At 44.6% G+C, this 26291-nt stretch overlaps 1 protein-coding gene across 2 annotated transcripts in view; it reads right to left on the bottom strand.

Moving 5' to 3' along the window:
• Positions 1 to 26075, bottom strand: part of B4GALT5 (beta-1,4-galactosyltransferase 5) — a 101792-nt gene extending 75717 nt beyond the window's left edge. The window contains exons 1-2 of one of the 2 annotated variants that reach the window (XM_027087043.1): positions 25924 to 26075; positions 23922 to 23987 (exon numbers count right to left, since the gene is read on the bottom strand). In XM_027087043.1, the coding sequence (XP_026942844.1) occupies positions 23922 to 23970 (49 nt within the window). In that variant the 5' untranslated portion in view covers positions 23971 to 23987; positions 25924 to 26075. Of the gene's footprint in view, positions 1 to 4425; positions 4682 to 23921; positions 23988 to 25923 lie in introns of those variants that run through there. The other variant, XM_027087042.1, reaches the window with a different exon arrangement.
• Positions 26076 to 26291: the final 216 nt, after the last annotated feature.

Genomic DNA, 26291 nt, shown 5'->3' with positions numbered 1-26291 from the left:
TGTGTGTGTGTGTGTGTGGTACGCGGGCCTCTCACTGTTGTGGCCTCTCCCGTTGCGGAGCACAGGCTCCGGACGCGCAGGCTCAGAGGCCATGGCTCACGGGTCTAGCTGCTCCATGGCATGTGGGACCTTCCCAGACCGGGGCACGAACCCGTGTCCCCTGCATCAGCAGGCGGACTCTCAACCACTGCGCCACCAGGGAATCCCACGTATGCATTTTTATAACCATATTCCCTTCCTCTTCCTTTTTCAAAACCACCACCTCCCTCACACTTTCTGCCCCATCCTTTTCATTTCTACTTTTAAACTGCTGATATAAAACACTACTTTTGATTTAATAACAAAAACATAATGGCCAATGAAGTCGTATTTTTAAATTACTTAACTGGATTGGCAGGGGTTTAAGTAGCTAAGCGCACTTTGTATTTGTTACAAACACATTATAGTCAGATTTAGTAATATTCCTCACATCCAATTTTCTAAGCCAAATGGTACCACTACCTCCATTTCAGATGACCCTCAAGTCCAGGAAAATTTCCCTTTGCTGTTAGACTATGGGACACTAACATTAAGAGCTAGCATTAGATCTCAAAAATACCAACAATAGTTAGGTTGAAATTGTAGCTGGGCTATATTACACATGAGCAACTTTAAAACATTTAAAACTAACATGGTTTTTCTCATATCTCAAATTCAAGTCTACATAATTCCAAATATAGCTGTAACACACTCTCAGGTTGATGATTTCTCTTTAGCCGTAGAGCACAGCGTGGCCACAGGGTATACAAAGTAAATCAAAAGCAGGACTGGAAAAATATTAAACCTGGAAGGAAATACAAGTCTGACACTTCCCATTATGCCAGAAAACAGGATTGTCATTATTTGGAAATGTATTAGATTGAGCTATATATCAAACTGCCAATATACAACTGGTTTTGACCTGCAAAAAATGGAAATTTCATGTGGTTCAACCCAGTATTATTTTCTAAGCTCATTTTAACAATTGTCTCAAATAAGGTCTTCATAATCCAAGGCATATAAAACCTTCTATTTCTCTAGACTGCCTTAACTTTTTGAAAAGATTTGCCACCCTCTGTCCAAAGCTGATTATTTAAAAAATTAAGCTCCTAAACAGGAAAGCCAAGATAAAAAATCACCAAACTGCTCAATGTATCCTTCTAAAACCACTTCACATCCTTCCCACCACTCCCCTTTCCAACTAACAGAAGTGAATCTTAAGTAGATCTGCCCTTTAGAAGACCCACATTTAAGAAGAAATTAGTGAATATTTAAGTGCTTTGCATCTTTCTCAGTTATCAGTGATGTAGGAATCTAAGTGTGGTAGAAGCCCATTGCTTTATTATTTTTTTTAAATTTACTTATTTATTTATTTTTGGCTGCGTTGGGTCTTCGTTGCTGCGCGCAGGCTTTCTCTAGTTGCAGGAGTGGGGGCTACTCTTCGTTGCGGTGCGGGGCTTCTCATTGCGGTGGCTTCTCTTGTTGCAGAGCACAGGCTCTAGGTGCGCAGGCTTCAGTAGTTGTGGCTCGCGGGCTCTAGAGCACAGGCTCAGTAGTTGTGGCACACAGGCTTAGCTGCTCCGCAGCATGTGGGATCTTCCCAGACCAGGGATCAAACCCATGTCCCCTGCATTGGCAGGCGGATTCTTAACCACTGCACCACCAGCGAAGCCCCAAGCCCACTGCCTTTCACTGGGGTTCCACTGACCTAAAAATCTACTGCTGAAGAGTTTTAATTAAGTTGTTACGTTCCATCTCTGTTTTAGAATCTGGCTTCTAATCTTTCTAATCAAGAGGGTGTTTACTATCCCAGTGGGATATATTTTTCCATTGACATAGCTTATTTATGCACCCACGCCAGAAAAAACCCATCACTTTCACAAAAGGGGATATGGCTTCAAGACTGCCTCTAGGTTCAAATCCATCATTTCACACCCATTTTTATTAGCCTAATATCCAATATGCTAATGAACTCTTTTCTCAATTAATTCCACTAATTACTCACCTGTTCTTATTCTGCCCAGACTCCTATCCCCTCATCTGATCCATCAGGCCACATACAACACCTTCCCAGAGGGATGCTTTTCCTAAGACATTTCATAAAATGTTACGGCAGTAGGATATTACCTGTTCTATCTTTGTAGTACAAACTAGATCTAGTTTGTAATACAAATCATCAATATTTACCATCAAATGAAATATGCTCTTTAAAAAAAACAATCAGGAGAGAACTTCCCTGGTGGTGCAGTGGTTAAGAATCTGCCTGCCAATGTAGAGGACATGGGTTCAAGCCCTGGTCTGGGAAGATCCCACATGCCGCGGAGCAACTAAGCCTGTGTGCCACAACTACTGAGCCTGCTCTCTGGAGCCCACGAGACACAACTACTGAGCCTGCATGCCACCACTACTGAAGCCCGCACGCCAAGAGCCCATGCTCTGCAGCAAGAGAAGACACCGCAGTGAGAAGCCCGCTCGCCGCAACTAGAGAAAGCCCGAGCACAGCAATGAAGACCCAACACATCCAAAAATAAATAAATAAAATAAATAAATTTATTTTAAAAAAAATCAGGAGACAATCTCTGGCTCTATCTGGAAATTTCTCTATTCAGCTAGTTCAGTGTTGACAGGTCAACAGAGAATGGCACTAATCATTACTACAATCCTAAAGGGTATTTCCCTAGAGTTAAACCATCAACCCTTTCCTAACATCCAAATGATCCAGACTTTTTACAGCAAAATTTACTCTCCTTGCCCCATCCCCAACAGCATTTTCTGATCATTTTTCACCTTAAACTGAGGTTTTCTCTAGGGCCTCATGGTGATGCCAAGTCAGGCAAATACATACCTTAAACCTTCCATCTACTCCCTCCCTTCTTTCTTGAAAGCTACATATAATAGATTTTTTTTTTTTTGAAAACTCTCTAAGCATCAGGTACAATGATAAGTGCTTTAAAAGGGAACTTATCTACTTCCATCCTTAAAACCCTATAAGGTTAGGATGAGTACCCCCATTTTACAGAGAAGAAAAGGTGAGGCTTAGTAACTTGCTCAAGGTCATAAAGGGCAGCGATTAGAATCCAAATCTGACCTCCATGTCCTCTGACCTTAACCCTCATGCTGTTATTTCCTTCTAATGTTTTTTCACATCCTAAATGTCTGCTCTATGCTCTTAGACAGCCTATGCTTGGTCAGGGTTCAGTTTCTCCAGGGCTGTCTTTCCTTTAAAGGACATGCCTTTGAGAAGAATGAGTCCCCATTCCACCTTTTCTCCATGCTCCTTCCCACCTGCACCATTTCCCCAAGGCCCTTGTCATATCTCCTCCTCTAGGACCAATTTAAATGTACACACCCCCGGCCCCATAGGATACTACTGAAGGGCCACCTTCTACCCTCAAGGCTAGGAGAGGGCAGAAGTTAAAGAAAGGGGAGAAAGGAAGAGCCCAGACAGCACCCCTTCCCCAAGTCTTCAATCAGAAAGAAACTGTGCCTGAGGACCAGAGGGGGGTAGTGAGGATTCCGGGAAGGATAGGAGATAAGGGAGAGGAGATGACAGGGAGTGCCCTTGGGGGTAGGCGGGGCAGGGGGAGGGGATGGAGAGGAGGCGTGGCACACTCAGGGGTTCGTAGACTGAATGGAGGGGGTGGACCTCCCTGGGGGGTGGGGGATGCCACCCTGCTAGGAAAGGGATCTGGCCACTTGGAAGAGGAGAATGTGTGTGTTGGGGAGGAGGACCTGAAGGTGGATGTAACAAGGGAAAGTCGAGGGAAGAAAGGGTAGGAGGGAGAGCAGGAAACGGTGGAGTCACCAGGGAGAAGAGAGGGGAAGGATGGATGGGAACCAGGAAGGTGGGACTCCTGGAGACCCCAGCACAGGGGCTCCGCGAGGAGGGGAGGGCGGGCCGCGGAGGTTCGGGGGCCGAGGAATGCCCGGAACCGGGGCTGGAGGAGACCCCGGAGGAGGGAGAGCGCCAGTTCTCGAGCCGAGGAGCGTTAAGTGGGGGTTCTAGAGAGGCCAGGGCAAGAAAGGGGGCGTCCCAGCACGCGCGCGCGCTCGCGTGTGTGTGTGTGTGTGTGTGTGTGTGTGTGTGTGTGTGAAGGCATGGTCGGGTTCCCGCGGGGAAGGGGTTAAAGGAGGGCAGGGGGTGGGCGGGAGGCTGGCGGGGGGAGGGGGGTTCTGGAGCCCGTCGGGGTGCAGGGTACTGGAATGTCCTGGAGCCCCCCGAGGGCCAGTCGTGGGGTCTCCCGAGGGTCGGGCCGGAGTCCCCGTAGTCTTCTGAGGGCCAGGCTCGGGGTCGCCTCCCAGCCGGGTGTCTTCTGAAAGCCAGGGTCCCCTCAGGGCGGGGCGGGGGTTCCCGGGGTCCCCTTGAGGCCAGAGAGGCACCCCCAGGGTCCCAGGCCCCCTTCCTACCTATGCCGGGCGCCACATAGACGAAGTAGAGCAGCGAGGACGAGAGCGAAAAGAAGAAGAGCGCGGCGAGCAGCGAGCGGCGCGGCAGCCGCAGCAGCCCCCGGCGGACGCGCATGCTGCAGCCAGGCGGCCGCTCGAGGGCCGGGCCGGGCCTGCTCCCGCCGCTCTCCGTGCGCCGCCTCCTTGGCCGCCGCCGCCGCCGCCGCCGCCGCCTGGGCCTCCGCCACCTCCCGGGCCTCGCTGGCCGCCGCTCGCCGCCGCCTTGCCGCTCCCAGCCGCCGGCCGCCGCTGGCCGGGCCACATGAAGCGGGCGGGGGCCTGAGCGGCCCGGTAGAGAGCGCAGCGGCGGGGGCGGGGTGGGGCGGGGCGGGCCGCGGGGGCGGGGAGGGGGCGGGGCTAGCGCCGCCGGGCACCGTCGCAAAAGACCCGCGCGCGCGCGCTCACAGAGCGATCCCCTGTTTGGCCCCCGCGGCGGCGCAGTGGCCCGCAGGGAAAGTCGCCAAATGGCGACAGCCCCTCTACCGGCGCGGCCACCGCCCTGGCTTTTGGGGAACGTCGCTCAAGTGCCCGTCGGTCCGCTCTTGGACGCCCCCAACCTGGGAGCCAAGGGGCCGTATGCAATGTCTGACTCGGCTGGCCACCCACTGCGACAGAAGAGCAGGGATTGTAGGCATGAGGGCTCGGTATACACCTCCATTCATTCATTCATTCATTCATTCAGTTCACCATTTATTGAAAGCCAGACATATGCCAGACACCGTTCTTGGCGCTGGGGATGCTACATAGAACAAAACAGACAAAATCTCAGTCTTCTTGAACATAACATTCAAATGGGAGGAGAAAAAGAAACAAATCAGTTCATAATGTCAGGTACTGATAAGTGATATGAATACAATAAAACAGGAGAATATGTTTGAGGCAGACTAATGTGGTCAGGGAAGGCCTCACTGAGGGGTGACATAAAACAGTGAACATCAGATGCAAAGGTCCTGAGGTTAAAAAGCCTGATCTGACCCCAGCTTAACTCAAGGCCAGCATGGATACAATCCAGTGGGGCAGGGAGAGCGACAGGGATGAGGTTGTAGCTCTGGGCAGGTTCCAAATCCCAAAGATTCCTAAGGAGCTTAATGATAACAGTTATCAATATGAAGACTTGCCCTTGAGAGACACTGGGCTTTACCTACCTCATTAAATCACCCCAACAGGCCTGAAATGTGTGCTCTTATTATTCTTATTGTACAGCTGAGGAGACTGAGGCTCCTAGATGGAGAAGTAATCCACCCAAGCCTTGCAATAAGGGCTTAAATAAAAAATGACCTGTCTCCCAAGGCACCCTTGACCACTAGGCTGTAAGTGCCTCAGCATTCCATCTGAACTCTAATTTCCATCCTGCAGACAAATCGGTACCCTGCTCCGTAGGATAGTGTGCAGCCATATCCAAAACAATGGTTTAAGATCAGCCCCAGGCCAGGAGACCTCTGATGGCAGTAGGCAGTAACTAGAGACTCAGGTGAGGGCCAATAGAACCTGCCTCGGCCTCAACTCAAGAAGTTGCCAGCTGAACTGGGGAGGCAAGTGTCCCCTTGGAATGCCATAGCAGTCAGGAGAAGAAAGGACTTTGCAGGGATTCTGTGAGAACCAGCAATAATCCTGCTTTGTATTCCTGAAGTGATTTATCTTTTCATGGTGTTTCTTTGACTCTTTATATTCGGGCTCTAGAGCCAGACTGTCCTGGTTCCTTGTTCCTGTTCATTGTTCCCTGTTCCTGTCTCTTCCATTCTTAGCTGAGTGACCTCAAGCAAGTTACTTAACCTCTCGGCCTCTCAGTAAAATTACGTGTATTATTAGTAATGACTGCATCGGGTTGTTGTGAGAATTTGAGTAATACATGCACACAGGCTCTCAGCTGACCAACACCCCTGGGAAATGGAATGGGAGAGAAGAGGCTTAAACAACAAAAAAGAAAAGCAAATAATTTTGACTCAGGCAGATGTGAGTTCAAATCTTAGCTTGGTCTCAACTGGCTGTGTGACCTTGAGCAACTCACTTCACCCTCTGAGCTTCTATTCATTACCTGTGAAATGGGCCCAGTGTTGCCTACCCCATAGGGATGTGATGCAGAGTAAGTGAGATAGCAGAGGTGAGGCCTTAGACCAGAAATCTCAAACTAGCTGGAATAATCTGACCTGCCACTACTTTTGTTTGGACCATACAATGGCCCCCGCCTCCTGCCCAGCTCTGTCTTTAACAAATATTTTCAAACATACAGAAGAGTTCAAAGACTAGTACAAGGAGCACCTGTACACTCTCCACTTGGATTGATATTTTTCCAGCTTTTTAAATTTTTTATACAATTTTTAAATGTTACTTTCCATTTACAGTTATTACAAAATATAGGCAATATTCCCTATGTCATACAATACATCCTTGAGCCTATCTTACATCTAATAGGTTGTACCTCTCACTTCTTCATCCCTATATTGCCCCTCTCCCTATTTTTTCAGATTTATCTATCTATATTCATATGTACAGTTTTTTTCTGAATTATTTAAATTAGCTGCTGCCTTATTGGTACTTCATGCTTCAATACTTCCACAGAAATCCTAAGAAAAAGTACATTCTCCTACATAACCACAATAACATTATCACACCTAAGAAAATGAACAATCATACCACAATGACCTGTAATATCCAGTCCATTCCCAAATTTACCCTTTGCTTTAAAAAATGTCTTTTATAGCTTTTTTTTTAACAGTATCAAATCAGGGTTTACACATTGCATTTGAAATTATTTCCATAGTATTTGTTTATCTACCATAGTTCCTCTACCTTTTTTTTCATCATCCCTCCCCCAATATGTTATTTAAAACGCTTTTAAACCCATTGGGAAGTTGAAAGAATGGTACCATAAACACCCATACACCACCATTCAATGTTTTGTTTAATTGAAACAAAACAATTGGTGCTGGGTCAGTTGGACTTCCATATGGGAAAAAAAAAAGACACCACTCCTACCTCACACTATCCACGAAATCAGTTTAAGATGGATTGTAAATCTAAATACGAACGATAAAACAAAAGAACAAAAGCTTTTAGATGAAAACATAGAAGAATATCTTCCTGTCCTTGGGGTAGGCAAAGATTCATCAAACACCAGCCAAAAAGGAAAATTTTGATAAGTTGGGCTACATTAAAATAAGAATTTCTCTTCACCCAAAGACACCTTTAAGGGGAAGCATAGGCCGCACAGTAGAAGAACTAGAAATATGTGGCTGATAAAGAATTCATATCCAGAATATTGTTTAAAAACACACGCAGATTTATAAAGACCAACAAACCAATAAGGAAAAAAAAGGAAAGGCTTGAACACACATTTCATAGAAGAAGGTATGCAAGTGGCCAATAAGCACACATAAAGTTGCTTGCGTTCATTTGTCCTCTGAAAAATGCAAATTAAAACCACACCTCAATAACATCTGTGGGCTGCTGATTCAGAGGATAACAGGGAGTGCCTAGAGCCGAGCCTGGAGGAAGTCCACCTTGAATGGCAGAGCCAAAAATTATGACTCTGCCAAGGAAACAGAGGGCTCTGGAAGCTGAGGGAAGAGGTGCCTCTGCCTTTGTGCACGAGACCAAGGTCACTTTTCATCCCTGACATTATATTATACATGTATGTGTTTATTTATTCCTTTTCTGTCTCCTGTATCGAACATAAGCTCCATGCAGTCAGGGATTTTGTTTCATTCTCTGTGGAATCCTTGCATCTAGCACTGTGCCTGGCATACAGCAGGTGCTCAGTAATTATTGAAGGAATGCTGAATGAATAGCAGATGTGCATTGAGCACATCTGGGCATGGCAAATGCAGAGGTGACCGAGAGGAGGTGCCTGCAGCCCACTGGCAGGACTGACAGGAAAGTGAGTAACTGTGGTACAGTGCGATGAGGGCAAGACTCATATGATCAGCAGTCTGGGGAAGTGTCCTGTGAGATTTTAGATGGCCTTTGAAAGGGAGGTGAGACATGCTTGCTCGAGGGGCAGTGAGAGGAGGCCAGCCTGCCTGGAGCAGCTGGTGACTCCAAGGAAAAGGAAAAGGGATGGGGTGAGATCAGAGGGGCCTTAACCCTATAGTTCAGTAGGGGGCCCCAGAGTCAGAAAGATCTGATGACCAACCAGTCCTGCCTCTTCCTCACTCTCGCTCTGTGACCTTGGCAAGTCATTTCACCTCTCTGAGCCTCCATTTCCACATCTGTAAAATGTGGATCATAGTTTTTCCTCCTGGGGTTGCTGTGAGGACTAGAGATAGTACCTATAAAGTGCCTGGCATGTAGCAGGCGCTCAATCAATGGGAGCTGTCCTATTCTTACACTTTCTCCTGTGGGCCATAGGGAGCCCTTGAAGGCTTTAGAGGAGAGGAGTGGCCTAAAGAAAGGTGTGTGTGTGGGGGGGGTGGTCCCTTGAGAAATTCCAAGAGAGCATGAATTGGGCCTCACATGCTTGTCAACACTCAATTACAGACTAGCCCAAGTAAAACACGCGAAGAAAAGGATCCAGAGCCTGAAGTAAGTCAGAAATAACACTATGCCCTCCCCAACCCCTCAAATTCTCCTGTTCCAGGCACCTGCCCCGAGGAAGCCATTGCACAATCCATAAATGCCAATCACCAGTATTGTGATAATATTACAAAGCAGTGACTATCTGAATTCAAACTCCCAGAGGCAGTGAGTAGATAAATGTCGTTGACATTTCATAACTGCTTTCCAGGCCCCAGGAGACTTGGCATTGATTACTTCTGGTGCCAGAAACTCCTGTTGACTGAGTATTGACTGTGACGTTCACCCTGGTAAACTCCAGCCAGGCAGTCCTTTCAGAGGAAACTGAGGCTCAGAGCAGAAGCTTTAAGAGCCGGTGTGTCCTCTTATCCGTCTACCACAGTGACCATCAATGTTCCACAGAGCAGCTGCCCCACCAGCTGAGTCCCAAAGGGAGGAGAAAATTCCCCCGAGCCCATCAGGCCAGTGATGAACATATAGCATGAGCAAGAAATAAAACTTGGTTTTAAGCATCTGATTTTACTGTTTATTTTACTACAACATAACCTGGCTTATCCTAACTGATCACAAATATACTCTTGCGTCATGAATATACGCTTTCATGACGCATATGCGTGCGTCATGCTTTCCCTCAATATATTTTTATAAGGTATAGCCGCAATGAAACATGTAACTGAGGTTTATTCATTTCTTGATGATGTTAATTTGTTTCTTTTTTTTTTTCTATTACTGGTCCATAGATCCTTAGCCACAATTCAAAATCTAAAAAATCTGAAACCTAAATGCTTTTTCATAATTTATTTGTCAGTTACGACCTGACCTGACCTGAACTTCTTTGGTGGCAAAACTTGACCTCAATAGACAGAAAGCTATCTATAATCTTTATCATACTTAATATGAATAATCATATGTTCCACTGAGAAAATATTTAGATTTTTACTTACAGGGTGACCCATTCCTCTCAAGGGGTGTTATATAAATATTCAGTGTATGTACCATGTTACCTTTCAAAATTCTGAGATTTTTTTTTTTAATTTCAAAACATATCTGGCCCCAAAGGGGTTTGGATGAGGGATGGTGGCCCAGTAAAAACGTTGCTGCAATGAACATCTCTTGCAGAATGTCATTTACAAAGATGGCCTCAACAATATTTCCCATTCCCATGTTCTTCTGGAACTTACTTTAATTCCTCTCCCTTTGAACCTGGTGGGATTGTGAATCACTTATAGCCAATAAAAAGTAGTGGAAATGCCAATGCACAACTTCTGAGGAAATGCAGCTTCTGACTTGTTGGTTGGACCATCCACCTTAAGAGCCTTTAGCCACCACACTGTGAGGAAGCCCAGGCCACATGGAGAGGCCACGTCCAGGTGCTCTGGTCAAGGCCCCAGCAGAGGTCCCAGCTGACAGCCAGCATCAATCACCAGACACATGAGACAGCAAACCCATGAGACAGCAAACCTTTAAACAGTCTAGCCCCCAGCTGTCAAGTCATCCTCCACCTTCAAGCCTTCCTAGCTGAAGCCCCAGGCAAGCAGTCCTCACTGTGCCCTTTCCAAATCCATGAGCATAATAAAATGGCTCTTGTTTACACCACTAAGTCTGGGGTGGTTTGCTACGCAGCAATAGTACCTACAACAGTGCTCTTCTGTATACATCCTGCGCACCAGGGCAAAAGTTTCTCCAGAGCACAAATATACAAGAGTGCATTTGCTGAGCAGTAGGATATGCACATCTTCTGTTTAACTGACTGTTTCCCAATTGTTCTCTGAAATGGGTGTGCCAATTTACACTCTCTGCAGCAGTGAACAAGGACTTCCTGCCTCAACCATGGCTGCTAATGATGAGACTTTTCCAGGGCTCTGTCCCTCTGCCACGAAGCCCCTCCGAAGAAAGAGAGTAAGATATGAGGAACTGGCATAAAAAGTTAGCAAAAGACCTTCAAGAGCATTGATTCTACAGAGACCTATGGCTTTGCAGTCAAAAGACTGATTTATATCCCTTTTCTAAATTCTGACACTATCTTTTCTATCCTGGACAGGAAGGCCTAGGGCATGACCAGGTGGCTCCTAGGGAGTATCAACTGATGGAAGTGATTCTCTCATTCAGCAAGTATTTATATCTACCAAAGTGGGTGCCAGGCATTTCTCAAAATGCTAAGAAAAGAAAGAAGAGGAGGAGGAGAAGAAGTATAGGTACCAGATATTTATTGGACTTTTTTAGATATTTAACTTCCACTCACTTCTGCAATAGTTCCAATTTCCTCCTCCTCTGCTTTCAGTCTGTGGGGTTCTCTGAGGTTGTTGACTCCATTTCTGCCTCCAGACTTGTTAGGTGAGCCAGCCTGGCGAGTCAGAACATTGTATTCCTCTGGTAATAGTAATTGATTCAGGGTTGGGTAGACCAGTCAGAGCCAATGAGACTCAATTCCCAAACATTTAAATTTGTGCTTTTGGAGAAGCCAACTTTCTCTTTCATGCTAGATATAAATATGAAAGGTTGTGAGGCTGACGCAATGGCAGCCATTTTATCCACATGTGGAGTCTGGGGATGAAGCCGGCACATGGAAAGAAACTGATGCAAGCAACAAAGAGAAATCGAGTCCTGAAGACATAACTTGAGTCCTGGATCCATCTAGTCCTAGCCTGCCATTCTTTCCGCCCCACCCCCCACCCCCCCCACACACACACCAAGTTTTCTACCTGCTGAACTTTTTCTGTTTTGTTTTATTTTTAATTGAAGTATAACATACATACAGAAACATACACATATCACAAGTGTATAGCTCACTGAATATTTAGAATTGAATATACCCATTTAACAAGCACTCACATAAAAAAGAAGCAGCACATCACTGGCACTCACTTTGTACAAATAGAATCATATATTCTTTTATGTCTGACTTCTTTTGTTCAGCATTATGTTTGTGAGATTCAGTCATATTGAGGAGTGAAGTTGTAAGTCACTCATTTTAATTGCTGAATAGTATTCCATTGTGTGACTATACCACATTTTATTTTCCAGTCAACTGTTATCAGGCATTTGTGCAGTTTTTAGCTGGAGACTGCTATGAATAATGCTGCTGTAAAGTCTTTAGTGTAGTGGCTCTCGTACTAGTAAACTACTCTCTCGACATAACGTATTAGTCAGGACTTTCAACTCAAACTGGCTTAAACAAAAATGAAATTTATTGCCTTAAATGACTATAATGGCCTGAAGCAAGGTTACATGGCTTCAGGCATAGCTGAGTCCAAGGGCTCATGTAATATCAGCACGCAATTTCTCTCCATATCTTAGCTCTGCTTTCCTTTGGGTTGGCTTCATCAGATTCACCTGCTCCCCCTAAGGAGGTGGTCCCCACAGCTAAGGAATCCCTGCCAAAAAAAGAGTGTTCAGGGCTTCCCTGGTGGCGCAGTGGTTGAGTCTGCCTGCCGATGCAGGGGACGTGGGTTCCTGCCCCGGTCCGGGAAGATCCCACATGCCGCGGAGCGGCTGCGCCTGTGAGCCATGGCGGCTGAGCCTGCGCGTCCAGAGCCTGTGCTCCGCAATGAGAGAGGCCACAACACTGAGTGGCCAGCGTACCGCAAAAAAAAAAAAAAAAAAGTGTTCATGATCAAGTCTCATTGGCTTGGTTTCAGTCACATGGCCATCCCTGAACCAATCAGGGACTAAGGGAATGGAGTGTGCTGATTGGCTGGACCTGGTCACATGCCTACACCCAGAGCCAGGGGGCAAGAGGAACTTCATATGAACTACCTGACTGATAGTGGAAAGGCTGACTCCCCAAAGGGAGACCAAGGTGCAGTTACTCCAGTGGAATAGATGCTGGGTAGGCAAAAACAATAGACGTTTGTGGACCATACCAAGCTTTTTTTATGCTTTCATGACTTTACATACTCTGTTTCTGCTACCTGGAAACCCTGGGTTCTCATTTCTCTTCATCCTTTAAGACCCAGCTCAAATATTTTTCCCCAGTGTGATATCTCCCAGAATTCTTGGTCTGGATACTCAGATGGGTGCTCTTGACCTCCATTTCACTTTCCTTCTACTGGAAGAGGCTCAAAAGCTTAAAATGACATTCCCCAGGCTCCCTTGCAGCAAGGAGGCCAGTGGTAAATTAAGTTCTGTCAACTAGATGCATTTGCATGAGATCTGAAGGGTGGGAGGGAGGCAGTGGTCCTCTTCCTGTGGCTGTGGCCCCTGACCAGCCATTCCTGGAAGATGGGAGGAGCATTGGCAGTGGAGTCCTCCGTCTAGTCCCCAGTTTGAAGGGTGTGAGGCGGGAGGATGTGGCAGTGGTGATGGCAGGAGCAGCAGCAGTTTGGTGACTTCTGAAGCATGACCAGAAAGAACCTTAAAGTGGAGGAACCTTAACATCAAAAGTCCAAAATGGGGACTTCCCTGGCAGTCCAGTGGTTAGGACTCTGCACTTCCACTGCAGGGGGCTCGGTTTTGATCCCTGATCAAGGAACTAAGATCCCACATGCCACACAGCATGGCCAAAAAAAAAAAAAAAAGAGAGAGAAGTCCAGAATGGTCACTCTGATCACTCTTCCACCCCTTCTGGTGACTTTACAAGCACCTAAATCCTGTATCAAATCCTGTTTTGACTAAAGTACCTGGAGTGGTTTCTATTTCCTGAACTACATCCTGACATAAAATTCTCTGATGTAGAATAATCATAGACACCTCTGTGAGAGCACCAATTACACTGCTTTATGTGTACGTACATACATATGGGTGTATTTTCACGTGTGTATATAATAAAACAAGCAATTAAATAGCACTTACGCTGCATCAGGCACCGTTCTAAGCGTTTTACTTAAGGCTTACAGCAACATCTTGAGGGAGGTATTATCACCACCCTCATTCACAGATGAAGAAACTGAAGTGTAGAAGGATTAAGGAACTTGCCCAAAGTCACACAGCTGGGTTTTTTTTAATATATAAGTTATGCGTCAGTTATGGCTGGATTATACATTTCCTTGAGGGCAAGAAAATGTCTCTTTTTCATCTTTGCACCCTTTGTGCCTAAGTCAAGGCCTGGCACATGGTAGGTATTTGGCAAATATTGGTTAAACGAATGCATGAATAAGATGTTTATGGATTCATCTGAGTCTGCTGTAAGAAAACAAAAAAATTCCCCCTCAAAGTCCAATCATTAAAAAATGTTTCAAGGTATTTCTTTTCCCACTAGAGCATGGGTAAGTAAACTTCTTTTGTAAAGGGCCAGATAGCAACTATTTTTAGTTTTGCAGGCCATACAATCTCTGTCACAACCACCTAATTCTGCTAGTGTAGCACAAAAACAGCCATAGACATGCAGCTGTGTTCCAATAAAACTTTATTTTCAAAGATAGGCAGTAGGCCAGATTTGGCCCATGAGTTGTAGTTTGCTAACCCCTGCACTAGAGAATGAGTCTCTGTTGTATCAAAGTATTTACTACAGATTATTGCACTTAGTAAAATCCATCAGTACCTTAATTTTTACTTCGTTTTGAAAAATTACTTTTTAAGCTACCACCCTTCAGCTTATCCCATTTACTTCCTTCAGTACATTAAACTTCCTGGCACATAATTTTCATCATGTCACTCTTCTTATCAAAAACTTTTGTGGCTCTCTATAGCTTATAGAAGAAAGCATAATCTTCATTTGACCTTCAAGACCCTCCATGACCTGGCCATGACCATTTGTATCACTTACTTCTCTCCAACATGTAAGTGGGGATAGAGAATAAGTATTTCAGGTTCTATACTGAGGAGTGTGCTTAGTAACATTCCATGATTCTACACCGTACAGGGCTCAATCAACATTCCATGACTCTACACAGAAGAAGGGGGTTCAGGGCTTCCCTCGTGGCACAGTGGTTAAGAATCCGCCTGACAATGCAGGGGACACGGGTTCAATCCCTGGTCCAGGAAGATCCCACATGCCGCAGAGCAACTAAGCCCGTGTACCACAACTACTGAGCCTGCACTCTAGAGGCCATGAGCCACAACTACTGAAGACCGTGCGCCGCAACTACTGAGCCCATGCACTGCAACTACTGAAGCCCGTGCACTCTAGGGCCCATGTGCTGCAACTACTGAAGCCCGCATGCCTAGAGCCCATGCTCCACAACAAGAGAGGCCTCCGCAATGAGAAGCCCGTGCACCACAACACAGAGTAGCCCCCACTCGCCACAACTAGAGAAAGCCCACACACAGCAACAAAGATGCAACACAGCCAAAAAAAAAAAGAAGTGGGTTCAGCTAACATTCCTTGGGTCTATACAGACGAGGAAGCTCTGTAGACATTCCATAATGATAAGCAAAGAGGCTCTGCAAACATTCAATGATTTTATAGAAGCAGGTGTCCTGCAAACAGTACAAGATTTAAGCCACAAAAAGGGGTTCTGCAAACATTCCATGATTCTGTACATATAAGAGTGTTCCTCAAAAATAGTTCATAATGCTATATACAGGAAGGAAAAGTTGATCAAACACCCTAAAATTCTATACTCAGGGAGTGCTCTGTAAACATTTTATGATTTTATACCTAGGAAGAGACTTACAAATATTACATAATTCTATAGATAAAAAAGGGCTGTGTGAGTCTTCCTTGATTTTCCAAGGTGTTTTGCAAACAGTTGGTGATCCTGGAGAGGGATCTACAAACAATTAATGATTCTACTCGGAAGAGGGTGTTCATTTCCCTGATTCTACTGAGAACAGGAATGCTCTGTAAAGATTCCACGGTACCAAACATAGGAAACTCTGTGTGCAGTTAATGATACTACAGATAGGAGAGTATTCTGTAAATATTCCTTGATTTCACACAGAGGAGGGGCAGTCTGCAAATATCTCATGATTTTATATGTAGGAGAGGGTTCGGAACACATTCCAAGATTTTACACAGATGAAGGGAGTCCAGCAAATACTCCTTGATTCTGCTGAGAAGACAAAGAATCCCTACAAATGTCCCTCGATGTTACATACAGGAAGAGGATTTGGAAGCAGTTCATTATTTAATACACAGGAGAGTGCTTGGCAAGTGCTTGGGAATTCTGTGGGCTGTAGTGGGCTTGGCAAATCTGATCTTACAAAGGAAAGCTGTGGGATGGGCAGTTCTATCAATGGACCCCAAGGGCCAGAGCCCAGAGTGTCTAAATGTTTCAAGTGCACATAAAGATGTTTGAGACCAATACTGACTCCAAAATATAAAAAGGAAACTGCAAAAATTGAAATTAGTCTAAGTTTAATAAAAACATCTACAAAATATAATGTTAGGTCAGCTAGTCATCTACCTCTGAACTCACACGATTGCATCTAACTGTATCTACTGAGCCATGGGGATGCATTTTGTTATGCTTAATATGATGTGGATGCGGCCTTACAAAGTAACAATGCCAGAGGCCCAGGAATATCCTAAAATGACCCTAGATGGGGAAGTTGCTGGAACGTTCCCGTGGGAAGGTTAGAGGACTCTGATCTCCAAGCCACTTGCTGCCCCTACCAGCCTAGCTCCTGAGCAGAACGCTGACATTCCAGAGCTGGGCTCAGTTCATTCTCTGCTGGGGTGAGAAAATATCCCAACTCCCAAGGGACGGACAGGGCTCCAAATATCACCCACTGATTGGAGGAAAGGCTGCCCATGTCCGCAACAGGGAAAGCCAGTGAGCCAAGGACATTATGTTGTGGCATGTGCCTGGAGCAATCAGATATTGTCATGGTGTCAGGAAGGAAAAACAGCTGTGTCTGCTTCTCCCCTCCCATCCTCTGAGCCCGCAGCATGACTCCCAGCAGAGTAATGGGGGTCAGAGGAAGGAGCTGTGGCGGCAGCTAAGCCCCAGGGTCACAGGCAGGAATCAGGAATGTTGACCAAAGGCAGTGAGAGAATGTCTGAGTCTAGGGTCTAAACATCCCAGAGCCGGCTATAATCAATCAGCCCATACGACAGCAAATGTAATATTGCCCTGAGCCAGAGGCCACAGGATGGGCAGAGGTTAGAGCTCTGTTCTTCCATTTTCTTAACCCATACCCCGCCTTCAATGAACATAAAAGCACCTCAGTCTCCTTTGGCATCATTTCGATTTCAAAAGAAATTTTTTCCCTCTAACTCTAAAATGATTAAAGAACACACAGAAGAATATCTTTATGACCTTGGAGAGAAAAGGATTTCCTAAACCAAGCACGAAAAGCACAAAGTATAAAGGAAAAGATTAACCAATTGGACTACATCAAAATTGAATATCCCTCAATGACAAAAGACCTCGAAAAGGGAAAAGACAAGGGCAAGCCAGAGAAGATACTCACAACCAATATAACAAAGAGATTATATCCAGAATTTATAAAGAACTCTTACAGATCAATAAGACAAAAGACAATCACCCCAATGAAAAAGGACTAGAGGGTTTTAAAAGGCATTTCTGTGAGAAGAGGTAACCCGTAAACATATGGAAAGGTGCCCAGTGTCAGGATTAATCAGGGAAATACAAACTAAAACCAGAATCAGATACTGTTTTACATCCAGAGATTGACAGAAATTCTACTTCTAGATATGTACCCCAAAGAAATTCTGGCAAGTGAGCATAAGGGGATATATACAAGGGTGTTCATTGCAGCATAGAGTGTAACAGTGAAAAATTACAGGCAACCTAAAGCCATTATTAGGGGAACGGGGGAAAAACTGGTTTTATTTGTCACATGATGGCATACCATGCAACAGTTAAAATGAATGAACTAAAGCTTCTCTATATATCAATAATGTGAGAGAACAGCAAGCTACAAAATGAGACATACAGGGGGATAACATTAGGGTGAATTTAAAACATATAAACAATGAAACTATAAATACTAAAAGAAAATATGAAAGAGGGCTTTCTAATTATGATTCAATGACCAGAAGCCATAAAGGACTGATAAATCTGACTATGTTAAAATAAAAACTTACAGCAAAAAAAGAGAGAGAGAGAGAAAACCCACAAATGACAGGACATCCCTGGTGGCTCAGTGGTTAAGAATCCCCCTGCCAATGCAGGGGACATGGGTTCGATCCCTGGTCTGGGAAGATCCCACATGCCACGGAGCAACTAAGCCCGTGCACCACAACTACTGAGCCTGCGCTCTAGAGCCCGCAAGCCACAACTACTTGGCCCGCGTGCCACAACTACTGAAGCCCACACGCCTAGAGCCCGTGGTCTGCAACAAGAGAAGCCACCTCAATGAGAGGTCTGTGCACCACAATGAAGAGTAGCCCCCCATACTCGCCTCAACTAGAGAAAGCCCATGCGCAGCAATGAAGACCCAAAGTGGCCAACAACAAACAAAAAAAACCACACAAATGACAAGCCAGAGAAAAATTCTTGCAACTCATCCCACAAAGAGCTACTCTCCCTCATGTAAGAAGAGCTCATAGAGACAGATAAGAAAAATGGACAAAACCCAATAGAAAAATGAACAAAGAATATAAACATACAGTTCATAGAAAAGGAAATTCGAATGGCTGTTAAACATATGAAAAGCTGCTTAGCCTCTCTCATTCTAAGAAATGCAAATTAAAACTATAGGAATCTCCATGGTCCATCTATCACTTTGGCAAAGTTCCAGAAGCTTGATAACATGCTGAGTGATAAGAGTTTGAGGCAACAGGAACCTTCAATTCCTGGTGGGGTATAAATTGGCCCAACCTCTCTGAAGGACAATTTGGCAAAATCTATCAAATGATAAATGCATATACATTTTGATCCAGCAAGTTCATTTCTAGGAATTTGTCCTACAAATAACCCTGCATATGTGAAAGATGACATTTGTATGAAATTATTTAACAAAAACATGGGCCATAATAGGAAAAAAAAAAGGAAACAAAAACCCATTGTCCATTGAGAGGAGACTGGTAAAGTAAACTGTGATCCATCAAATAACAGAATACGACGCAGCAGTTAAAAAAAAAAAAAGAATGATGAAGCTCTCTATGTACTGATATGGAAAAGTCTCTAAAATACATTGTTATGGGAAAAAATAAGTGTGATGATACCTACCTTGTATAAAAACTGTAGGAAAACAAGACTGTATGTTTGTATTTGCACATGTATTCAAAAAGATACTCTAAATGGGGCTTCCCTGGTGGCGCAGTGGTTGGGAGTCCACCTGCCGATGCAGGGGACACAGTTTCGTGCCCCGGTCTGGGAAGATCCCACATGCTGCGGAGTGGCTGGGCCCGTGAGCCATGGCTGCTGAGCCTGCGCGTTTGGAGCCTGTGCTCCGCAACGGGAGAGGCCACAGCAGTGAGAGGCCTGAGTATCGCAAAAAAAAAAAAAAAAAAAAAAAAAGATACTCTAAATGAACACATACAAAAATAAAATAGTAATTACCTGTTGCAGGGGGAGGGAACCATATGAATCATTCATTACTCATTTAGGAATTAAATGTTGAAACAATGAAAGTGCACATACATATACACACATGCAAATCAGTTTATGCTTCTTCCCTGCTTAAAAACTTCCAAGAGCCACGCCCTGAAATAATAATAAAAGTCAACACCTCACTGAGGCCTACGGACACAGAAGGATCAGGTACCAACCAGCCATCCTCTCTAACCCCCTCTGGTCACCCTATCCTCACCTTTCTTCATCTCTTTCTCTATATGTTCATATGGTTGTGTGACTGAAAAAAACAAAAAGTATAAAAAGGTATCCAAAAACTGGAACCCTCATACACTGCTGGTGGGAATGCAGAATGGCGCAGCCACTTTGGAAAACAATCTGGTAGTTCCTCAAGCAGTTAAACATAGAGTTAACACATAACCCAGAAGTTTTACTCTGAGGTATACACAAAAAATATATGAAAATATGCGTCCACACAAAAACTTGTACATGAGTGGTCATAGCAGCATTAGTCATAAAAGCCCAAAAGCGGAAACCTTAAATGCATATTACTAAGTGAAAGAAACAAATCTGAAAGGACTGCATACTGTATGATCTCAGTTATATGACATTCTGGAAAAGGCAAAACTATGGAGACAAGATAAGGATCAGTAGTTGCCAGGGATGGGGGCAGGGGGAAAGATGAATAGGCGGAGTGCAGAGGAGTTTTAGAGCAGTGAAAATAATCTTTATGATATTATGATGGTGTATATAGGTCATTACACATTTCTCCAAAGTCATGGAATGTACAAGCGTGAACATACAAGCCTAAGGTAAACTGTAGACTTTGGGTGATTATGATGTGTCCATGTAGGTTCATCTTTGATTTTAAAAAAATGTACCATTCTGGTGAGTGATATTGACAATGGGCAAGGTTATGCACAGTGGAGGGGGGAGGTTATGTGGAAATCTCTGTACCTTCCTTTCAATTTTGTTGTAAACCTAAAACTGCACTAAAAAAATAAAATAAACAATTAACATGTACACAAACACATTCCTCAAGGGGGAAAAAGACACAATTTTAAAATATATATATTGTTTGAGTTACTGATGGAGGTGAAACTGAGGGTCACCTGTAGCCAACCATGAGCAGCAGCGTGCCCCCAGGAAGGACTGAGTGAACTGGGGAAAAGCAAATTCAAATGTGTCCTTCCTCTGCTCAAACCTTTTTCCATAGCTCCCCATTGCCCTCAAGAGAGAATCCAAATATTCTTAACATTTGCCAAGACCTGCATGAACTGATCTCTGGGCACCTGTCATTCCTCCTTCACCTTTTTCCACTCAGTCTCTTTTCTCAGGAACATGGACGTCACTGGTTTTCTTTATGTCCCTTGCATGAGCCCTGCCCCCCTCTCTCCCCCAACACACACCCCTTTTCCCTGAAAACCTCCCCTCCCTTTCCCACTCTCTGAGGCTAAATACGCCTACACACCCTGCCAGGTGGAACAGCAGGGAGGCAGCCAGTGTGGCTGGAGTGGGCTGCGGGGGGGGGGGGGTGCAGGAGGACCGAGGTCAGAGGTAACATGGGTGGGGGCCATCACAGAAGGCCTTGCTGATCAAAGAAAGGCTTTTACTCTGAATGAGCTGGGAGCCGTGGGAGATTTTGTGCAGAGGGACAGGATCTGACTTAAGATTCCTTTAGCTTTTGGGGAGTGGCTAGCAAGGGCAGAAGTAAGAAGACCCAACACCCTCAATCAGAATTAATCCCCATTTGGTCTATGCCCCCAGAACACACGCATGGACTGCTTTCAACAAGCAAAAGCCTTTACTTCTCTTTCATGTTCTAGTTGACTATAAGCCACAAGAGCTGAAGCATGGTGGATAAGACCTCTGGGGTTGAAGTCCATCCCTCTCCACCTAACAATCGGGTGTTATTTAGTTTGTTGGAACCTCAGGTTTTTCATCTGTAAAATGCGGTTGATAAACTGTACTGACCTCCATAGAGCTGTAGTGAGGATTAAAGGAGTTAATCCACGTAAAGTGTGCCTGCAGCATGATCAATCTCAATAAACATTAGCTATGATTATAAAGTGTCTGTCTGCACTACTATAATAAGAACTCTGTGTTAATTTAACCTGGCTATGCAGAAGCAGCTCTCAGGCTGAGTTTGCTGAAAATCCAAGCCTCTGCTGACGGCAGGAGGTCTCCCCACTTTCCTGTCTCTCCCCCACTCCCCCATCCTGTCCTCCTCCTCTTCTCTGTCCTTTTCCTCCTTGGTTTGTTATGATTCTTGCAACAGGTTCGTGCAGAGTCTTTACATGTTAACACTTCCAAAGGACACCAGTGATCCATGGGCTTCCTGGACAGATGAAGAGACTCGTGCAAACATCCAACCACAGGATGGAGGGGTCGATGGGGCCTCAGAGCCCTCATCTAATGCGCATCGAGATACAGAACTGGGGGACCAGAAAGCTGAAACCACTAGGCACAGGGCGCAAGGGTTAGGGACAGAACTGGGGCAGGAACCCAGGTTTCCTCTCTCCAGGGCTGAGGTACTTTTGTTTCCTTTTATCAGTTTTTAATTACACAAGTAAGGCAGTCTCCTCCTTTTTAAAAAATGCAGGTGAATGTAAAACATGTCTTTAATGACCACCCTGTGCCACCTGCCAACATTCTTTATCCACGAGCCTGCTCTATTTTTCACCAAAGCACCAGTTTCCACTTGACATACCACCCACTGGAATGAAAACTCCAAGAGGGCAGGGAGTTCAGTGATTTACTCATAGCCGTGGTCCCTGTGTAAGGACCACTCTGTGCCTGGCACAGAGTTAGTGCTCCGTAGATACCTGTTAAAAGAATAAATGATACCCTGCCATCCTTGTCCCCTCCATGCCAAGTTAACCATTATTATCAGTTTGGCTTTTTCAACCATTTAGACCAGTACCATCCGATAGAACGTTCTACAGTAATGGAGGTAGGCTGTATCTGCACTGTCCAATACACTAGCCACTAGCCACATGTGACTACTGAGCCCTTGACGTGTGACTGATGCCACTGAGAAACTGAATTGTTTATTTAATTTTAAATAAACGTTTACACTTAAATAAATAAGTAAAATTCAAAAATAAATAACTAAGTAAACTTTTACCTTTAAATGTAAATAGCTATGTGAGGCTAGTGACAACCGTATCAGACGGTGCTGTCCCAGACATTGTTCCGTGTGCATTTACATATATATATTACTCACACACTGCTTTGCATTTTTGTGTTTTACATCAGTGTTCAAGTCTGTAAATCCTTCAGCTTCTTGCTTTTTGTCACTGAATGCTATATTTTGGAAGTGAAAACACCTCAGGCCATATTAATCTGCCCCTTTCTTTTTAACTGCTGCACAGAAATCCACAGTGTGGGTGTACCATGATTTGTTTAGCCATTCTCTACTGAGAGGTACTTAGATGGCTTTCAATTTACCATTATTAAAAACAGTGCTTCAATAAATGTTACTGTTCATATCTCCTTGGGCACAAATAGGAACTTTTCTCTCTGGTGAATAGCAATAATTATTATTATTGTAATCATAGCAAAATCACTTACATTTATTGAGCCTTTATTATGTGCAAGGCATAGTACTAAGTCCTTTACATGTATTAACTGATTCAATTCTTATTACAGTCTAATAAGGGAGGTTTTATTATTATCTCCATAGTACAGATATAGCAACTGAGGCACAGAGAAGCTCAGTAATTTGCCCAAAGTCACACAGCCAATGAGTGGCAGAGCTAGAATCTGTACTTGGACAGTTGCCTCTGGGGTTGTGTGTTCAACCTGGAGTTTTCTAAGCTCCTGCCACACTACCATGCAGAGGGTAGAGGGGCTATATCAGTGTACACACAGACATGGGTTCTTCACCTGCAGGGCTGAGCTGCCACCTCAGGGATCTCTTCTCAGGGCTGAGAGCCTGGGTTCCTCTGTCTAGGGTAAGACATGCATCCCTGGAAATGTTGGGGCTCAGTCAAGCTGCCATTTGGGTTTATCTGGGCAGCAATAAACTCCTGCTGAGGCACCCTGCATCTTGTCCCCTCCCCTTATAGGCCCCAGGTATTCCTCCCTGACTGGCAGTGAGCTCAGAGTGGCATAAATAAAGATGACAGCAAGAGAGAGAGAGTGAGAGCAGCAGGCGGACTTACACAACCCAGTGGAAAGTGATACAGGCCGACTTGCTGATTGGAAACAAACAGAAAATGAGTCGGGCAGAACTTCCTGGAATCCAGGTCTAGGAGCTGCCAAAAATGGGCCTCCTCCCCTAGGAACAATTGAATGTCACTGGGGTAACTGCACACAGCTGGCAAGAGAGGTCTCCTGCCCACAGCCTCACAGAGCAGCCTGTGTGAGCTAGGCCGGGCTCCAGAGGGAAAAAGGGCCTGGCGAGGTGCCCCGTGAGGCCATCTGAGGAGACACTGCAGTCTCTCATGCTGGACCAGACTCTGCTGTAACCAGGATGATGGGCCACAGGCTGGGGGTTCCCCAGGGTGAGTCTCAGGCACAGCTAACGAGGAGGATTCTAGGCCAGTGGGCAGGCCCAGAACTCAGAAGCTAGGATACCTGTGTTCCAAGACGAGCTTTTCCTGCTGCATAACCCTGGGCGTGGCATAACCTCTCGTTCTTCTCCTTAATAGAAAGGGAATAAAAATGGGATAGTAGATTAAAATGGGATTAGTACAAAGGGGATAAAAACATTATAAGACTCAAATAAGACAGAGGTCCACAAAACTTTTAGGTAAAAGTCACTTAGTAAATATCTTAAGCTCTGAGGGCCATACAGTCTCTGCTACAACTGCTCAGCTCTGCCATCAGAGGCCAAAGCATCCACAGACAACAAAAAAACAAATGGGCACGGCTGCGTGCCAACAAAACTTTATTTTTGTACACTGGAATTTGAATTTCATATAATTTTCATGTGGTACCAAATATTGTTCAGCTTTTGATTTTTTTTTTTTTGGCCTCACCTAGTGGCTTGCAGGATCTCAGTTAACCAGTCAGGGATTGAACCTGGGCCAGAGCAGTGAAAGTCTGGAATCCTAACCACTAGGGCACAAGGGAACTCCCAGTTTTTGATTTTTTTATACCATTAAAAAATGTAGAAAACAAATCTGAGCTCTATGGGCATACAAAAACAGGTGAGGTCCACCCAAAGGACCTGGCTTTGGTGTGCAAGGAGGCCTTTAATTTATATTCAACTATAAATATGTCACTGGAGAAACAAAATATGAATTGCCCATCTAGGAAAACAAACAAACAAACAGGCAGTGGGCTTAGGACAGAGTTTAACACAGTATCTGGCACATATAAGTGCTCCAGAACATTAGCAATTATCATATTGAGAGTAACACATAGAATTTGTAAAAAGTAGATACAGGTGACTCTGTAAGACTTTAACAGGTAAAATAATAATAGCTAACATTTATTTTTCAAAAAAATTTTTTGGAGCAGAGAAAGGTTTATTGCAAGGACCATGCAAGGAGTACAGGTGGCTTGTGCTCAAAAGACCTGAACTCCCCGATGGTTTCTCAGGGAACGGTGTTTATAGGCAAAATCTGAGGGGAGGTCTGCAGGGTGTGTGACCTTCCTCTGATTGGTTGGTGGTGAAGTAACAGGGTGGTGTTCCAGGAATCTCAATCATCAGCCTTCTGGTTCCAACCAATCTGGGGTCCAGTGCTTGTGCTCAGCCTGAAGCTACCATCCTCCACCTGGGTGGGGGCCTTAGTTCCTGTAGAACTCAGAGATATGTACCACATTGTTATGTATATCCCTTGAGGAGGAGCCAGGACCCTGCCCCACAGGACAGCTAACATTTATTAAGTCCTTGCTATACGCCAGGCCTTGTCCAAAGCACTTTACTTGTATGTATGTGTTCACTTTTCACAATATTCCTATCCTTAGGCCCATTTTACAGATGGGGAAAGAAGAGAGGTTAAGTAAACAGCAGGGCTAGAACACTCACCCAGAGACTAGTTCCAGAGCCCACATTTACTTACGCTCAGTGATATTTCTAGGCAGTCTCTGTTTTAACTCATTTAATCTTTCCTGAGAATGCTCTGTGTTGGGGACTATTATTATACCCATTTTATAGAAGAGGAAAGTGAAGCTCATAGCGATCAAGTAAATTAACTAAGAGTGTATGGTTAGTAAACAGCAGAGTTAGGATCTGAACTCAAAGTCTGATTCCAGAGCCTATGACCTTAACCATAACCCTGTAATATATGTAAATATAGCTTTTCCTAGCATAATTTATTATATCATACTTGATCGAATCCCCATTTGGGGACATTTAGGTTGTCTCCAGTTTTCACTCACAACTCTCAGTTGTGAAGCATATCTTCAGTTCTTAAAATAAAACTTTGACATGGGATTTGCAGGTCAAAGAGCATAAACCTGGAGACTTTCCATGCATATAATGTTGGCAGGTGGTGGTACATGGGCGTGTTCTTGTTGCTGAGCAGCAACAGGTGGTGGTTAAAGGCCAGGCTTTGAAGTCATATAGATCAGGGTTCAAATCCCAGATCAGTGATTTACTACGTGGCTAATTTGGGGCAAGTCACTTCACCTGTTTGAGCTTCAGCTTCCTCATCTGTACAGCCTTGCCTTCATTGATCCTCAGCTCACTTCTGGCTGATTACAATCCCTTCTTCAGAGTTACCATTAAAATTGTAATCATTTGATGAATGGGCACTCCCACTTCTCTTTTTCCCAGGCAGGTTCTCAAAAGAGAAAGGAAAAAGAACCAACAGTCACTGGGAAAGGAGTAGAAGCATGGTCATCAGAATAGAAACTCAATCCTAATCTTAGTCCAACATCTTTAGATCGTAAGTAACAGAACCCACTCAAACTAGCTCAAGTGAAAAGGAGGAGCTTACTGTGTGGAGTATTAGAGAGGAGCATTTCCTTTGTAAGTGACAGAAGAAACCAACTAAA

The sequence above is a fragment of the Aethalodelphis obliquidens genome, unplaced genomic scaffold, assembly GCF_003676395.1.
Source record: "Aethalodelphis obliquidens isolate GAN/ISIS:26980383/991018 unplaced genomic scaffold, ASM367639v1 scaffold57, whole genome shotgun sequence".
Classification (NCBI taxonomy): Eukaryota; Metazoa; Chordata; class Mammalia; order Artiodactyla; family Delphinidae; genus Aethalodelphis; species Aethalodelphis obliquidens.
This window is presented reverse-complemented; position numbering and strand designations above follow the sequence as displayed.